Source organism: Xiphophorus maculatus, chromosome 9 (assembly GCF_002775205.1).
Source record: "Xiphophorus maculatus strain JP 163 A chromosome 9, X_maculatus-5.0-male, whole genome shotgun sequence".
In the NCBI taxonomy this organism is placed as follows: Eukaryota; Metazoa; Chordata; class Actinopteri; order Cyprinodontiformes; family Poeciliidae; genus Xiphophorus; species Xiphophorus maculatus.
This window is the reverse complement of record NC_036451.1, coordinates 29,918,863-29,937,494: the sequence shown is the minus strand read 5'-3', so window position 1 is coordinate 29,937,494 and position 18,632 is coordinate 29,918,863. Positions and strand designations below refer to the sequence as shown.

Sequence of the window (18,632 nt, the reverse complement as noted above, 5' to 3'; positions counted from 1 at the left end):
TTGCTTTTGGGATTACATTAAGTTGGAAGCCTGAATAAATAAAAATTTGCTGAAATTGAACTTCAAAAATATTTGTAATTTTCAGGTCCAATATTTGCTTTATGATATATTTATTCTCGGAAAAGGAAACTTTGGGCAGAAAATTTTAAATTTGGGTAAAAATGTAACTTTTTGCTAAATTTAGTTAATTGTTTTACTTTACGTTTAAACACAGAATGTGGCTGTTTACGTCTGATTTGAATTATTATTTTTGTCTAGTTTCATGTGAAAATTTCTTAGTTCACTTTAAATAAAACAAAACTATCTTAGAATAAACTTGAGACCAAATAAATTCACAAGAAATTCTCTGACTTTATACCTTTTTAAAGAAATCATCAAAATGTATATTTCTGATGGCTGGTTCCAAATGTTTTTTATAATTTCTGTGTTTTGAGACTAAAATATTGAGAATATTTTGTTAACTTTATAAATCTTATTTGGAAGGATTTAAAAACTGGATTTGATATTTAAGTTTATTTTCCTGTAAACATTTGATAAAAAGATGAAAGTTGCTGCTGTAACAAGGGAGGAAAAATAAACAGAAATAATTTAATTCAGGGTGAATATTATATTTAAAGCAGAGCTAAATATATAATATAGATATTTATCAGTTTATAAGACTGAAAAGTTATCTTGTAATAATTTATGCCATAGTTTGTATTGATAAATTGTTTTCTGTTAAATTGTATTTTTTGTTTTCTGTAATTAAACATCCAGAAACAATTTATTTAAAATCTGAAGCAAATTTTATTGTGAAATTATAAATATTAAAAAAGTGCAGAAGAAGTTTCACATAAAAACCAGAAAACAAAAAAAATACGATCAGCTGATCTGACCGGGTTCTGGTCCAAGAGAACCAGAACCTGATTTCATCTAAAGTTCACATGTATTAAAGTAAGTCCAGGTTTGGTTCTGGTTCTGTTGGGTCAGAACAGCTTGGGCAGCTGCCTCAGGCGGCTCAGGTCCAGGATGTTCCCGACCGATCCCTCCGGCTGCGGCCCGTTTGGACCTGTCCGGCCCACCGGCACCATTCGGTTTTCTTTCTCCTCGCCGGTTCTGGTTCCGGCCAGCAGCTGCATTTTGGGCCGCAGCTCCCGGATCAGCTGACTCTGTGGGAGGGACTGCAGGTTCAGAGCATCAGTCAGCGGCTGTCGGGCCTCCTGACCTCTGACCTCCTCCTCATCCTCCTCCTCTTCGATCAGGCCGTAGCGCCTCATGTACTTCCTGGTAGCCAGGGACATGTTGCTAGGAGACAGCAGGGAGTCGCCGCAGCCGGAGGGGGCGTGGCCTCCCAGGGACAGCCTGCTGAGCTGTGATTGGCTGAGGTAGCGCAGGGCGATGGCGTTGGCCTCCAGGCTCAGGTCCACGCTGCCGCCGGCGAACAGACCGCTGCCCGTCGCCTCGGAGACGGTCAGCCTAGAGACGACCGCCGCTGGGTTGATGGTCGCCAAGGTGCTGGCGGAGAGAAACAACGGGTCAAAGGTCAATTGTCACCTAAAAGTATCGATTGTTTGTAAATACAGCAACTTTAAACGGTCACTGGTTGCCATGGTTACTGATAGCATTTATCTTGTTGCTTTAACACAGGGTAGCGTGTCGTCACCGAACCACGACCGTTGATCACAGCGTGATCAAATAAGTTAAGGTGACATCATCAGCGACCCAAACGCGCTCCGGACCGATGGAGGAGGCCGGACGTTTTAAAGGGGCGGAGTCATGTGACCTCTAGGCACTGAGTGCCATTTTATAGCAAAGTGGTCAGAAACTACAGAACAATAAGATGATTAAATGGTGTTAAAGTTGTTATCTACTCATGATCAATTGTTCTTCAATAATCCATTTGATATACAAAACTTTTTCAGTTTTCAACTGAAAGATTTTAAAATATATGATTACATTTTTCCTTTAATATTTTATACTTTATCTTTACTGCCTTATTGTAATAGCACAACCCAGTAACTATGTTACCTTCAGTTGTTATAAAAATGCTACATATATCCAATTTGACTTGAAATTGGGCTTCTGCCTCTTTAAGAAGCTTCTGCCTCCATGAAGTCGTCCCAACATGGCTCCTCTATTAACCCTTTAATGTTTTTACCAGTGTTGCTCTGAGCAGCAGCTCCTATTATGAGCTCAGCAGATGTTTGCTAATTGCTGCTGGCTAGTCTGCAGGGGCTGAGTGGGGGAGGAGCTACACCTGGAAGGCGGGGCTAGGTTCACCAAGGTGTTTTGCACAGCTGAATGGTTGCCATGGAGATTGAAGGATTTCTCAAACATGAAAGGATCAAACTAACCCTCCAGGATTGTTTTTGATGAGGGAAAAACATTAAAACATAATGGAGAGATAAAAAGTGGATTTTATGTGTCACTGCCCCTTTAAATAGTTAGAACAGTGTAGTTTTGCTGGCTTCCTGCAGTGACGTCGTATAAACCTCTATAAACCAGCAGCCATCCAGGTGAGATCCGTACCTGGCCGTCTCCACCGCTCTGATTCGGTTCTTGTCCGACTCTGTCAGATTTTCCGTATCCACGGCGACGCCGAGCTGCTGCAGCCGCCGCAGCGTCGCTCGGGTCACAGCGTCACCGTCCGGACTCCTCTTCTTCTTTTTCTGGTCCCGCTCCCTGTCGGATGAGGAAGAGGACAGCTGGGAGGACTGGGAGTGGTGGGAGGACTGGGAGTGGTGGGACGCAGACGGGCTCTTCCTGTTGGAGTCGTCCTCCTCTTCCTGTCTGCTGTCCGACTCCTGCAGGCGGCTGCTGAGCTGAGTCTGAGGAGGAAGAAGGTTGATCAGGACCGGTCCGCTGGAACCCATCAGAACCATCTGATCCAACAAAAACATCAACCTGTTTCAACCGGACGGAGAAATACGGCCAGACTGCCATATTCATTTATTTATTGTGAAATTATGAGAATAAAAAAGTATAAATAGGAGGAAAAGGTTTGATGGTTATGAGGTTCTAACGTGACCCGATTGTGGTCGGTTCTTCTAAACAGATTCAATCGTCTCAAAGTTCTGCTGATAATAATTTGATGAGTAAAAAGATTAAAACTGATACAAAGCACAGCTTCACAAGATGCTCAACTTTCTCATCTTAATGTAAGTTTTTACTTTATACTGGAGTTATTGTGACTTTATTCTTGTATTATTGGGAATTTATACTAATATTGTTGCAACTGTTGTAATTTTAATCTGGTAATATTAAGATTTTATTCTCCAATTATAACTTTGGATAATCTTATGACTTTTCTATAACTTTCATGACTCTCATGTTATCCAGGTAATACAACTCCTCTCATATTTCTACTTTATTCTCAACGTTATTGTTTTGTTTCTCTAACACTCCATCAGAGTTTTAGTAAACAAAACCATAAAAGTGACATTTTTATTTTTTTACACAATCTCTTAAAATATTTAAAAATTTAATGAAAAATCCCAGAATAATCCTTTCTGTGTTTCGTATCGGCTGGTTAATCTAATCCCTAACAGATGAGGTAATCCCAGCGTGGCAAAGCTCAGATTTCTGTCTTTTTGGTTCTGATCCGATCAGAAAAGTGTGTTACCATCAGGTTCTGGTAGAAGCTCTGCTGCTCTGCTGGAGGTCCGTACATGCTGACACTCTCTCCCAGAACCGGACTCTGCAGGCCGCTGGTGCTGGACAGAACCAACAGAACACGGGTTACAGATCAGCAGTATCGGCACCGATCCGATCAGTAAAACCGGGCCGATATTTACGGCCATCTTGCCGCAGCGTGTGTTTCAGGAGGCGACTGGTCATAGGGTGTTTGTTTGGTCCTGTGCATTGATGCAGTGAAGGATTGTGGGTAGTTTAACGGAGGCAGAGATGCAGCGTTGGCGGTGTGGTTGAGTTTTTATGATGTCAAAAAGTTTGGGAGAAATATCCAATATTGGAAATATCAGTTATTGGCCATAACAGGATTATTAAACCCAGACACACTGATCCCAACCAAAACTTTACTGAAGAATCTTTTGATTCATTGTTCATACATATTGTAGAAATGTTTGTAGCCTTCTCCTGACTGATACCTTTGCTACCAGGCTTATCATAAACATCCGGTTTATGGTGATGAATCACCAAAACTGCAAATCAGAAATTATATTTAATGTTTTTTTTCCTTAAAGGCCATCCTATCCTTTGACTTTCGTATCGTTTCCAATCAGAAACAAACTTCCTGAATGACTGAAAGCTTCACCTCTTAAAGCTGCAGTTTGTAACTTTATGTGTTTATTAAAACTGTCTCCATGTGGTGACAGTTTGTTATTATCCTCCTCCCTGAACTGTTGTTGCTGTCTGAAGAAATACACCAAAAACAACAATCAACGCCAGGAGGAGGGTCTTAGCGCTGCCAATCAATCTCATGCACGAACTGCTAAATGGCGGAGAAACTACTCATCGTTTATCTGCCATTATTGGTGGCTATGCTACTTAGCCTGAGCATTCATGACAGGCTGTGCAGAGGGTGATTGACAGCACTAAGCCCCGCCTCCTGGCTCTGATTGGTTGTTTCTAGTTAGCACTGGGAGAAGACAGAGGAGCTAGATTTTTTTCACAGATTATCTCTATAAAAGTTACGTACTGCAGCTTTAAGAGCAGAGACTTAACTGGACTATTCTGGTCGTCTGCCCAGTATAAAGCCACCTGATCCCAGTTCATCCCAGTGGGATGAACCAGTGGGATCCTGCCGTCTACCTGTGGGGGTCGGATGGGGAGCAGCTCGCTCCTTCCTCTGGCTTGTGCAGCGACAGGTCATGTGACGAGGCGGAGGCGCTGGAGGAGAATGAGGGCGGGGTTCTGGGGTCGGGTTTGAGTTCTGGTTCCTCCTGCAGGAGCAGCCGGTCGGGACTTTGACCCCAGAACAGACTGGCGCCTGCAAACAGCAGCGACTTTAGAGGAGGAAACACACGGAGGTCAGAGCTGCTGGAGGAGGCAGGCTCACCCGTTCCCACGGCGACGCTGGCGGTGCTCCTGGGCGGCGCCGTTTGGACCTGCGGGTCGGAGGTCTGCAGCTTCCCCTGGGCCTCCAGCAGCATCTGGACCTGCAGGAGACAACCGGAACATCTGGGACCCGACACTGCATGTTCTGATCCGATTCTGCTGCATTACAACCCGTCGCCATGACAACAGAGCATTTCATCTCTACTAGCTTCAACCTGAGCCGGAGAACAGAGCAAAGCTGTTTTTATACAATAAAGAAGAAAAATGTAAAGACTCACAATAATATAGAGAGAATAAAGTGGTACAACAGTAACATAAAGATTTAATCTTACTAGCAAAGTAAGATTACTTCTAGAAAAAGTTAAATACTGTGAGAATAAAGTCGTAATATCAAAATAACGTCATAATAACATCAGAATAAAGTTGTAATGTCATGAGAAAGTCGTTGCATTAAAATAGTAATTTTATAAGAACTCCTACACCAAAATATCAAACTGGGAATATTCTGGATGCTTTGGATCTGTGTTCTGTTGGGAAACCCATCAAGCTGTTGAGTTTTTAAAGATGGCTTCCTCCTCTCCAGACCCTCAGCATGATGCTGCCGCGGCCAAGGAGATGAGAGCCCAGCTGCAGTTCTTACCTGAGCCTGCAGGAGGCGCAGCTGCTGGTCCTGATGCAGCAGCAGCTGGTAGGTGTCAGAGGTCAGGACTCCGCCCACTTTCTCACAGCAGGGATTCCCACAGGGGGGGCGAGCGAGGGAGGGGGGGTCTGCGTGCCACAGGGGGGCAGGAGGAGCGTGGGGGCAGGGAGGAAGAGGAGGAGGAGGAAGAGGAGGAGTGGACGGATGGCTGCAGGGAGGAAGAAGAGAAGGAGGAAGAGGAGGAGTGGACGGATGACTGCAGGGAGGAAGAGGAGGAGGAGGAAGAGGAGGAGTGGACGGATGACTGCAGGGAGGAAGAAGAGAAGGAGGAAGAGGAGCAGTGGACGGATGGCTGCAGGGAGGAAGAAGAGGAGGAGGAGTCTGTTTATAGGAGCAGACAGGAGGAAGAGGAGGAGTGGATGGATGTTTGGGGGTGTAGTGCTGAGAGGAGGCGAGGGGCGAAGATGCTTTCGGAAAGGAAGAGGGACGAAGAGGAGCAGATTGCTGGATGTGAGGAGCAACGGCAGCAGGGAGGAGCACTGGCGAGGGGAAGATGGAGGTGCAGTTGTGGGCGGAGCAGCAGGCGCAGGGCTGCTGCAGGTTGGAGTTCGGTGTGCTGTGGAGGTGAGGAAGAGGAGGAGGCTGTGCCGCTGATGAAGAGGCGGTGGGGGAAGCCGGCTTCCTGTTGGCTGGAGGCAGCCTGTGGGCGGGGCCAGAGTGCTGCCCCCCGCTGTGATTGGAGGAGAAGCTGCCGTCGATCAGCAGGGAGAGTTCAGGAACGGACGGCTGGACGCGGCGAGCCTGGAACCGAAACGGATGGCGGAGTTGTTACAGGAAGTGAGAGTGTTGCCTAGCAACACAAACAACCTTCCAGCTCAATTTCTTGACACCAAAAAACATCAAATTATGTGTATTTTTTTTAAGAAATGGTAATTTTTTTAGAAGCACTACAAACTCAAATAGAAAAACAAAGACAAACAAAACGTGAAATTTGCATATTGGCCCCTTTAAATGTTCTTCATTTATTTGTTATAAAATAAACCTGAGGAGCCTCTGCAGACTTTGGTGCATCGTCTTGGTTATAATGGTCTGCAGCTCTAATGGCTGGGTCTATCCAGTTGGGTGAAGGGAGTTTTATTTAATCACAATAAAAATAATATTAAATTTTCTTTGTAATGAAATACAGGGGATGGATATTTAGTGGCTTCAGGTCAGAGGGGTGAATCACCTGAGCTGCTGGAGGGTGGGGGCTCGGAGACGGTCGGGGAGAAAAGTCCTCATCCTCCACTCCAGAGTCCTGATCGCTGACGGACGGACCGGCAGCTGGAGGCGTCGCCCTGGCAACAGAACTGAACATCAGCGCCACACTTGTCTTCTTCCTGGTCCAATTAAAAGAACTGGGCAAGTTCTGACCTGCTGAAGGCGGCGTGAGCCGTTCTGAACGCTTCGCCCTGCCTGCTGGGATCCTCTGGGACCAACTCGCACCGCAGCGCTCCGCCGTCCACTGGCGCCACCTGCTGACCGGACACATTGTTACCCAGCACCTCAACCCGGCAGGTCCAGAAACCAGAGCCGGTGGTTACCTGGTAGAGCGTGGCGGCCTGGGAGGCCGTCAGCAGCTGGAAGTCCAGCTGGGCTCCCGGTCCCGGTCGGGAATCTCGGCACTGGAAGAACTGAGGGGTTCTGTGGGTGGAGCCAAACACGACCAGGAGGAAGCAGCCGAGCTCAGACAGAACCCTGAAACGCAGCGGAGACGGGATCATCAGAACTACGGCCCGGAAACTTTTAACACATCAAATTGTCTTCAGGCACAAACAACAACTGTCCATTCAGGAACAGCTGAAAATAGAGATAGATTTTATTTTATTTTAGTTTCTGAGTTATGTAATATTATCGCATTTAAATTTCAGATTGATTGCATGCAATATTAGGGCTGACCTGATTTTGTAATTATTAGGGCTGTCAACATCAGTTAATGGAAACTTTAAACTGCTGCTGGCCATGGACCTTACCAGAGGAGCCACGTTTCATTGGCTGATGCCCATTCTACGTGGCCGTCTCACAAACACACTTAGCTTCCCGTTAGCTAAGTACAGCATAATAGCAGAACTGATACAACTTCTACACCTTGAAGCCTGTCTGCTACACAGTCTGACGTTAGCTAAACAGATCAATATGCAATGTGTCTGTATCTGACATACACTAAAGATTTTATTTTAGCAGAAAAGGCTTTGGACTAAACTGTTACTCGTGTTAGCCACGTTAGCACCAAGTACAGCTAGTCAGTCAACCATCGCTGTGTTCAGGGAAGCGCTGATTAATAATCGATAAATAAATATCAAGCCTGGAAACTTGATATCATAACGGACTGAATGTTATGTTTTTAACTAATCTTTGCTCGTCTTGCGGGGCGCAGGCGGTTGCCACGGTAACAGGTGTGCTTAAACTACAGAGAGAGAGAGAGTAAAAAGGTAGGAGTGGTTTTGAGTTGATCACCTGTTCAGGTTATTTTACCTTTGTTTCCCTTTGCTGTGGCTCATTACAGCCGCTGTAGTTTCTAACCGTTGGACTAATTACCTCGTTAGTTTGTGAGTTTACGTCATTCACAACAAACATCAAATAGAACAAATATATTTCATAAAATTTTAACAAACAAATGGCTTCTACCGCGGTAATTATGTGAAATTAAATTAATTATATCCCAACTTCAGAAGATTTGCCTTTACCTTTACAGAGCTCTTTGGCTCCTCCTATCAGTCTGTAGCTTCTCATATTGAGGTCAAAGTTCAGATCTACCATAACTGACTGACACCTGCTGGCCTCAGGTTTGCAACCAGCTTATGACTGAGAAACCAGTAACCTCCTCCCAGATGATAACATGAACTTGTTAGTTCCTCTGTTCATTTAGCAGCTGATATATTGTGAAAATCTGGTAGAAATGATTCACTGATCCAGTCATGTTTACATAGAAACAACGAGGCTTTGTTTGTGAGACTTGCGGTCACATGGGTCGGTTGTGGGCGGAGCTTGGTAAGGTCCATTACTTAGCAGCCCGTTGCTAGGTAACCAAAGTTGGGGGGAGCTGCTTCTTACCCAGCAGGCTGTTGCTAGGCAACCAGAGAGCGAGTGAGTTGATTCCACCAACTTAGCTAAGCTAGCCTTGAGAGGTTTCCTCTGCCTACATCTCCCAGAATGCCACGGGGTTCTGGCTCAGAGTTCAGTGAATATTCCATCAACTCTATTATCTATTGATATTCAGTTATTGATTCATTGTCCTTCCGTTTGGCTCTGAATTGTAGTAAAAACGAATCAGGATTCTTTTGTGGATTGATTTTTTTGTCTCACCTTCCACAACCAGAACCAGAACCAGAACCAGAACCAGAAGCCTCACCTGTCCTGCAGGGCGGAGCCGAACATGAACCTGAGGCTCCAGGCCCAAACCTGAGGGTTGTAGGCGTGTGTGACGCCGCTCAGCCAGCTGATGGAAGAAAGACGGAAACGTCAGTAAGCGGCTTTTCATCGTCCGTTTCTGTGGATTTGAAAACGTTTGTGAACCTACAGGCCGACGAGCGGCAGGCTGGAGGCTTTGGGGTCCGACTCCAGCAGCAGAACCAGCTTTCTGCTCTGATCCATGGTCAAAAACCTGCCAGCAACACAAACACACCAGCAGGAAGTGACGCCATCAGAAGATGGCAGTTTCAAAATACAAACAAGTTTACTGGGAACAATGGAAACCCAAAACGTTCACTGGTAAAAAAAATTAAAAATAAATTGAATTTTCCAAAAGTTAAATGCTTCAAAACCCAAATTTTTGTGATTGATCAAACTGATTAATTTCCCAGCCGTAGGTCAGAGTAAAGCTGTCTCTCACCCTCTCTGCCGGCCAGCGGGGGGCGCTGGTCGGCCGATGCCCGTCAGCGCCCTCAGCAGGGCGGTGGGGATGATGGGGACGGCGCGGACCGGCTGGACGTCCAGCGGGACGGCAGGACAGACGGCCGACCAGCTGAGGCTGAACGTGGCGGCGTCGGCCTGCTGCCGGCAGACAACGTGAACTTTGACCTTCAGCAGCTGGGACAGATCCAGAGTCTGTCTGCTGCTCACCAACTGCTGCAGAGCCTGAAACAACAGAAACCATCGGCTCAACATCCAACATCTGGAGGATAAAGCTTCAAAAAATAAATAGAATAAAAAACGGTTTAAACACAGAAAAATTCAAGAACTTTCCAGGTAAATGTGAAAACTTTCCAAACTTTAGAGATAAAAACAATACAAATTAACTAAATGACACATTTTAATTCACTGTCATATGATGTCATTTATTACTGTTATTAATACTTTTTGATTCTACATTCTAAAACCTAGAATATGACAAAAATGTATGTTTTGAAATGTCCAACACTCACACAGCTCCACCACTACCAAAAACATTACAACAATAATAACTTCAACATATAAAGTAAACGACAATCAATAAGTCACTGAGCCATTAGGAATAATAAATATTCATTACATAAAAACAATCTCGTTAAGATTTGTAAACAACTTTTCAGCTCAAGTTAAATGCTTAAACACAAATATGCAAAGAAAATTACAAAAAAAAAGTCTGAAATTATTTTTCACAAAGTTTTCTGCCGTTTAGCAAATATAAAAAACTAACTGACTAATTTTAACTGACCTAAAACAAGAGAAGTTTAGTCTGATTTACCTTCAGACAGTGATTTAAAAAATACATTTTTATCATCTTTAAAAACCTGGTTTGCCAAGTTTTCCAGATTTTGTCCTTTAATCCAACGTTAGATTGCACTTTATTATAAACTTTGCAGTTTGAAGCACATTTGGAGGACTTTATGCAGAATTCAAGAACTTTCCAAACCTTGAAAACACCAAAATGAAATTCCAGCACCTGTACAAACCCTGGAAATCAACCAATCACCTTGAAGCAGTGGTGAAGCTCAGCCTCTGATTGGACAACGGCATCATGCGGCGTCTCGGACTGGACGACCACGCAGGGGACCAGAACGTCTCCAGGAAGCAGAGCAGACGGCGCTGCGGTTCCGGCCTGGTCCCGACCTGGATCGAAGCGGTCCAAGGTCACGGTGACCCCATCCTCATCTGGGGGTCACAGCAGAGGTCATGACATGGAGCAGATCGTTAGCTAATCATTAGCAGGTTGATAATGGACTGCTAGAGGCTCGTTAGCCACCCAATAGCTATTTTTTTGTGGATCGCTAGAGGGTCATTAGCGCACCAATCGATCAATAGCGCACCGATCGATCAGGATGGGAACTGACTCTCACCTTCGTTCACAGAGAGCGACCCCAGGAGGAAACAGTGGAGGCGGGGCTTGTTGCTATGGCGGGCGTGGCGCTGCGCCAGGCGCAGAGCTTTCTCCAGGAGGACAAGCCGAGGTTTCCTGAAAGGAGGCAAAGGTCAGAGGTCAGAGATCTCAATTTTGTTGAGAGGCAACGACCCGATTCAATCACTGCACCACTAACCAGAACCAAACCACCATTCTTATTATAAATAAGATTGGGTGAAATGTTTTAACCTGAAATAAACAGCTATAAGCAGATAATTGCAGTCAGATTGTTTATTTAGTTGATTTTAAAACGAGCCTCCATAATTAAACTCCAATCAAATCTGAGCTAGCGAAGACTTAGCAACAGGTTAACGTTTACCTGTGTGAGCAGAGCTGGAGGCGGAGCTTCTGTCCCGCAGCGCTGCCGTCCCACAGAGCCAAGCGAGATTTAGGGAACGCCAGCTGAGTGAGGGAACCAACGGAGCGCCTGCTGGTTGGAAACAGGAAAAAGTCAGACTTCTGGGAAAAAAAGTCATATTTCTGAGATTGTAGTTACAATCATAAGATTAAAAAGTTACATTTCTGACTCTTCTCAAAATTCTGAGAGATAAAGTCAGAATTACAATACTTTAAAAAGTATGAATTTTGAGTCATAATTCCGATTCTTCCCTCCGAGAAAATTAGAATCAGAATTTTTACTCTTTTTTTTTTCAGAATTCTGAGGGGAAAAAAATCTGAATTATTGAATTAAAGTCAGAATACCAAGAACTAAATGAGCTTAATCACAATTTTAAGTTTACATTTAATCTCATTGTGTACGGTGACAAACAATAATAAATTCAAAGATTTTAATTTTAAGTTCCTTGGAAAGGAAAGTCAGAATTATGTGAATTTAAAACGTCACAATTTCGAGATTAAAGTAAAAATTTAAATATAACCAAAAACTTATGAGTTCATGTCTCATAATTAAGACAGTTTTATTTCTAAACTATTACTGTCCTCATATTTTTTACTCACGTCATTTAGCTTGTGTTCCTCAAATGCAGCGCCTTTTAACGAGTTTAAATTTTAAATGCATCCAGCTCTTGGCAACAAATTAATGTTCATAAGGGCTAAAGCTTAAAAGTTTTCAGAACCTTTAATCTCCTGGATTTGGTTGCTAACTCTCATGCTAACACACTCGTATGCTAAATATTTTATATTAACCTGGTTATAACAATAAAGAACAGAAGTGGCGGAAATGGTCCAAACGCTGACATCTTGTTTAGGATGAAGTATTTGTAAACAGTGACGCCATTAAACCTCAGCGCTGCTCGGCTGCTTGTGGAAACCATAACAGTTAAATCACCTTAACAGTTAAACATCATCACAACAAACTCGCCTTCTTCTCATGTTTTCTGGAGTGAAAACCTCCTGAAGAACTTCCCCGGGCAGGGCCTGCAGGTTCACCGGGTAGCTCATACTTGCTGAGGCCGGTGAAGTGAAGCAGTGGGCGGTGGATGAAGGACGGTAACACCGGGGTCCCCGCAGCTAACGCCCGCTGCTAACCTCCCGCTCCGGCCGCATCGGCTCCGTCTTAGCTCCACGTACCGGGCAAAGCGCCACTCCTTTAGATGACTAATGGACGTAGGAGACGTTTTCCTCAAAAACTATTTTCATCTTTGTCTGTTAGAACTTGTTTTAAAAAAAATAAAAACAAAAATCCACTGACATCTAAAGACAAACGCCGTTTAATTATGGCGCTGATTCTATGTCGTGCTGGCGGGGTGAAGGAATGGACCAATAAGAAATGGCCTCACATTCAGTCTGACCAATGATCTTCCGCTTTGTTTCGCGTCAGCAGTTGTCGTCCTCGAATGGGGCAAACTGTTACTCGACACTGCCTTCTGCAGGCTGACGGAAAAATATGGTTTTCAGACCCCTAACAGCATGTTGCCATGACAACATGATGGTCGTCGACGGCTTTATAAGCGGCAAGAACAGGGGCGCTGATGTCCTGCATCCTGCAGCTGTAAGGTGGATCCTTCCTGCAACAGACCGGATCAGCTCCGAACAGGCCTGGTAACGAGCCATTCAGTTGATCCAGGTGTGTTGAAGCAGGGAGGCTGGGAACTGTAGAGGACCGGACTGAGCACCGCTGGGCAAGAAGGTCCATAAATAAATAAATGTAAACAAAAATCATACTTATGATGTATAAAGTATTTCAAAGTGCAAATTCCAATCCAATAAGTAATACATTATCTGTTAAATAATACTTTTAATCACTTTACTTTTAGCTTTTTATAATTATGACTTGCAAACTAATATTGTGACTGTTTATACTCCATTTAGTTAGTTAGTTAGTCTCATAAATATTATTTTTTTAGCAGTATTTCACATTTCAATTTTTTTCATAAAAATAAATTTTTAAAAATAAAGGTTTTGAAATAATGAAATAATGCTGAGATTACTTTTTAAAATTGGTATCTAAAAATAAACATACAAATAAATAAATCTACACATAATGTAATTTCACTTCACAATGACAATTTTCTTTTATTTTCATAAAATGATTGCAATTTTTCTTTTCTTTTTGGCACTATGAATTTTTGATGATTTAGAGTTGTTTTATGTTTATGACTCATTAAAACCTAATAATTTACATTTTTCTGTTCTATCAACTTTAGAAACGCCAAATATGGCTTAATCCAAATTGTACTACTTTTTGGCATTCATTAACAAGAACTTTGATTTCACAATTACCTCTTATTTTAAATTAGAATTATATTAGGATTTAGTTAATTGTTATTTTTGCATTTCATAGTTACATATTTGCTCACAATAGTGACTTCTAAACTCATTGTTATCTTTCATGTCATCATCACTTTACATTTATGATGTCCAAACAAATGAGTTTAAATCTTTTAGTTGTGACTTTGAATCTCCTCAATATAACTTTTGATTGTGACTTTTAATCTTGCAACAATGACATGTCATGTGACAGCTTTTATTTTTAAATGTGTTTCCATGGATACAGGCATTATAAAATGCATCTTGTGTATGCACCCTCTGAATTATTTGTGTACTGCTGGATCATTTACCATCACATAGACTCATTTCCTGAAAAGCGATGCAGAGAGGAATTATTTATTAGCGTGTTACATGACTCGGCTGCAGCACAGAGAAAGAACCAGCTACTGCTATGGTAATACCTTTGAATGGATCAGAACCTCTGTCATTTTGTAGTTTTAGTTCTCTAACATTCTGCCTATTTAGGATCTTTGCTTCTCTTACATTATCAATGCACCAAGTTGAAAAATGTTTTTCAACACTTCAATAGTCAATAAGTGACTATACCTTTTTATCCAGATATTTTCTGCAGACTTATAGATTGTTTGAGATGTTTATTATGCTAAAATTGTCAATATACATTGAAATGTCACTTTTCTTTGTACATAGTTCAGGCAGTATGGAATAGATTTGGTAAAAATGCTGATAGAAATTCTCACAAGAGCAACTTCTGTCCTTTCTTAGTCTCAGTTCCTTATATATGACTTTTTGATGACTGTACACAAACAGGAAGATCAAATGTATGATGACAGGTTTTGTGTCAGATCTGTTTCTGTAAAACAATAATTTTTTTCCTGTTGTTTGTCAGACCTCCCACTCTTACTTTTTTCCCTAGTACCTCCAGTTTCTGTTCATTTCTACTATTATGAGCTCGTTTTTCTTTGGAATCGTTCTAATAGTGCTGATTATTTTATGCATTTAGAGAAATTTGAATAAATAGCACTTCATTTACTTTCTGTCAGTAGCTAAAGAGACAATGCAAACAAGTTTCAATTTTCTTTTTCACCCAAATTTTTTGTGTGTAAACAAAAATGTCTAATTCACTAATATTTCACTTAGAAGGAACAATTAGAAAACCTGTCTAATGCCTATGGCTAAATGTACAATTTAAAATGTCTAAATAATGAGTCTCAATCGAATGTTTTTTACTATATCTAAATACAGCTTTCAGTCTACTGAGTATAACTTTAAAACTTCAATTTACAACTTTATATCTTTTATTTTGGCATTAAAAAATTTTGGCACACTATTGCCCTTAATTAAGACAAGAAACAAGCAGATAATAATAACAGAACAGAACCCCCAACGGATGTCCCAGGACTCACATTTATTTATGATATTAGACTCAAATTACAACTTTCTTCTTTATTACAACTTGACTCTAATATTTATGACTTTGAAGCTCTTAATTTTGGTTTTTAAGTTTCATTAAGACTTTAAAGCTCATAATGTTGAACTTCTTATTTTATGATTAACCTCAAAACAATAAGCTTGTGACTATAAACCTCAGCATTATGACCAAAATCTCATAATTACAAAACATATTTATTATTTTTCTTAAACTTATAATAACCACCACAAAGCTCCGGGTTTCAAATTCATAACCAAATAGTACTATCTTGTAATGTTACAGAAACTTTTGTTGATTTTTTAATCTAGTAGTTTTAATCTAATTTTTACAGTACTTAAATTTATATTTGTGTGGTTTTTACAAAGTGGCAATAACGGGCTTCCATATATTTGGGGGTCGCAGGTTTGCATTTGTTTTTTTTTTTTTCCGGGACAACGCCCACTAGCAAAGCAGGCCCTTCAGAGGCTTACATCTTCTTAGACGATAGACGATCTCTGCTCTTTGGAACATATCCTCTTTGTTGTTGCGCGTTAGCCAATCCCCTCTCGAGTCTAAGAAGCAACGCCCACATATTTAGTAAATCTGTCCAATCACAGGTCCGCCTCCAGCCATTTTGTTGGTCGATACTAGTTTGTGGATGGGGGAATCCTGCTGGCCGCTGGCTGGAACCTGTTGCTCCGTAGTTCCGTGTTGTGCAATGGACGGGTGAGTTATCCCATCGACTTCACTGCTCCTCTTACATGTAGTTTCTGACTGTTTACTTCCATTTGAGACCAGACACACAAACGTGTTGAAAGGTGGTGTAGTTTTCTGCAGAGTATCGGGTTCTGTTGTTGTGAAAAGAAGCTGTCGGAGAAGTGTGTGTTTGTCAAAAAACAGGAAACGAAGCTACGTTAGCAGAGTTAGCCGCAGTGCTAGCCTCTCAACGGGCCATTATCTGCGGGAACAAGTCCCCTAACACTACCCGGCAGTACACTGTCACATATTTTACCCGGAGAAAGAAGCTTCATAGCCGCTTTTGTCTAGGTTATGTCTGGTTTATAAGTAATTTGCTGGAGGAGTCTCAAACTTCCAGCTCTCATCTCTACGGTAACGATGCGTCTCACGCCCACTGCTACTGTTTTATCACTTTGAGGAAGTGAAAAAACAAATAAAAAGTAACTTACGGGACATAATTCTGAGCCGAATTAGCGAATTATTGCTAAAATACATTTTTAGCTGCTAAACAGTTGTTTAAGTGTCTTTTGTGCTTTTAAAGATTGAGAAGAAATTTAAATGATTGGAACTTTACATGGAGTTCTGCTTATGAGCCCAAGTTGTGAACGGAAGTAACTTCTATTACTGAAACTACATTGATTGGTGGATTTTATTGATTGTTTCTTTACTTTTTTGTAGTTTTAATTTTTTTCCTTTTGTTAACGTGTTTAACTTGATAAATGTTTTGTTTAAGCGACAGAAACATGTGTAGAATAACTCTAAGAATGCCTTGATCAAAATCAAAGCTACCTTATTAACCCAAAGGAAAATTTGTTTGACCTTTTTTCCTAATTTCTTTTTGTATTAAAAACTCAATTTTGAACAATATTTACACGTGAGGAAACATTTAGCAAATTGTGAGTTGAGATTTGAAGGAGTTTAATTTTAGTTCTAAAAACTTTTTAAAGTAGTTTGAGAAATATAATCAGATTTTAAATGAAATCATTACTAGAACAGAGCTGAACTTCCCCAGGGTGTTTTTGCACACCTTCACATGCGGTGCGTTGCATACTTTCGGGTCAAATCACAGGAGTTTTAAGGCATCGATGCCATTTCTTTTTAAGAACTTTTTATTCTCCTTAGTTTAAACCCTCTGAGCATTTAGTTTTAGCTCCTCTTGATGTTTTGCCGTATCACCAGCCTGTGAACGAACCCATAAACCCCCCAAGGTCCCATCAGGCGACTCTTCTGTAGCTGGAGAATATTCTTCGTCAGGAGTCATCAGGCCCTGCGGGGTCTTCAGCCCGACCAGCCGGTTTCTGACTCATCCTATGTAGCTCTGAAAAGATCACACACCTCTGGTGATGTGTTTGTGACGTTTAAAATCGTTTTCCAAATTCTCCACATGTTATCTGTTTTGGAGAGTAAATGTAAAAAAAAAAAAGATGTTTTTGTAGCAACCTGGATGTTTTTACTTCCTAATATTGTCACCATATAAAAGCAGCTGAGGTTACGTTCAAGATGGATGACGTTACGACGTAAATGTCAGTGACCTTTGACCTAAAACCTGGAGGTCGCTGTTCAGAAGTGGAAGATTAAACCCAAAAACTTCATGTGTGGAAAATGTATCAATCAGTCAAGGTTATTTGTTCAGCACATTTCTGCAACAAGGCAGTTCAAAGTGCTTTACATCATAAAAACACAAAAACAAAATGTCATAAAAACTAAGTACAGTCAGTAATTTGAGAACAAACTTTACATTTTGTCAAAAATTATCAATACACATCAAATATGTTGGTCAATTAAAGCCACTGGTTTCCAGCGGGCGCCCCCTGGTGGAAAGCTGGATACTGCATGTAGATGTTTGTTTATTTTCCGTGACATCAGCTCAAAGTGTGAAGCTACAGCTAGCTTACCAAAGGATTGTATTTAAAAATAATAATTATGGAGTGAAAATGGTCTCAAAATATCTGTGGGTGTGTAAAAGTATCTGTGCGTGTGTAATACTGGATTTGTAAGCCTTAAAAATAAAATAAACCTTTTCCTGCAACTACAAATGTTGAAAAAGTACGCACAAGTCACCTGGTACACACACACAAAACTGCATTTACGCACAGATCTGGTTACGAGTGCACGAGTATTTTTGAGACTCATTTCACGCTTCGGGAGCGGATACGATATTTATATGATCGGAGGAAACTAATCAAACCTTCTGAGATTATTTATGTCGTTCAAGAGCAAAACGATTCTTTTGAACGACTCTAAGCCAGTTTTAGTTAGTAAGAACTGTTCTTTGTTTTTTACGACTTTGCTTGCTTATGACACTCTTCTCGATTGTCAACGGGTGTTTTTATTTGATTAAAAATTATTTAATCAGCAAATAAATCCAATTGATAGAAATGGGTGAATAAGTTTTATATTTTATAATGCAGAAGAAGATTTTGTTTTTGCCAAGGCAACTCAAGTCTACTTTTCTTTTATTGTGCTTCCAAGTTACAAATAACCCTAAAATGTTATTAATGCGCACACTTGGTAGTAAAGAACAACTTTTTTTCATATGTTTGACATCATTCAACCCAAATTCGACTTTTTCACACCAGTCTGAACTAGGACTGCATTGATTGCAGTTTCTGGGCGATTACCAATCCTTAAGGAGTCTGACCTGCCAGTTTTTATCCAATACCAATTTTTTTGACATAAAATCTCAACAAGGTGGAAATAAACATTGGTTGCTAATATCGGCCCAGTTTCACAGACTGGTTCAAAATGACAAAAATCAGCTGATACAATATTAATTCTGGTGCATCTTGCATATTTTTTAT

General features: G+C 41.4%; 2 protein-coding genes across 2 annotated transcripts in view; one reads left to right on the top strand and one right to left on the bottom strand.

Moving 5' to 3' along the window:
* Nucleotides 1–820: 820 nt before the first annotated feature.
* Nucleotides 821–10,612, bottom strand: LOC102237041 (SCL-interrupting locus protein homolog). The gene is made up of 13 exons (XM_023339823.1): nt 10,569–10,612; nt 9,507–9,788; nt 9,195–9,278; nt 9,027–9,113; nt 7,219–7,372; nt 7,049–7,152; nt 6,864–6,972; nt 5,636–6,436; nt 4,997–5,096; nt 4,750–4,927; nt 3,602–3,692; nt 2,509–2,807; nt 821–1,494 (listed from the first exon to the last, which is right to left on the bottom strand). The coding sequence occupies exons 1-13, from the start codon at nt 10,610–10,612 to the stop codon at nt 966–968; spliced, it is 2,862 nt and encodes a 953-aa protein (XP_023195591.1). The 3' UTR covers nt 821–965.
* A 341-nt stretch (nt 10,613–10,953) lies between these two features.
* LOC102228223 (polypyrimidine tract-binding protein 1-like) overlaps nt 10,954–18,632 on the top strand; it is a 29,558-nt gene continuing 21,879 nt past the window's right edge. The window contains exon 1 of the mRNA XM_023339471.1: nt 10,954–11,064. Coding sequence (XP_023195239.1) covers nt 10,988–11,064 — 77 coding nt within the window. The 5' untranslated portion in view covers nt 10,954–10,987. The remainder of the gene's footprint in view (nt 11,065–18,632) is intronic.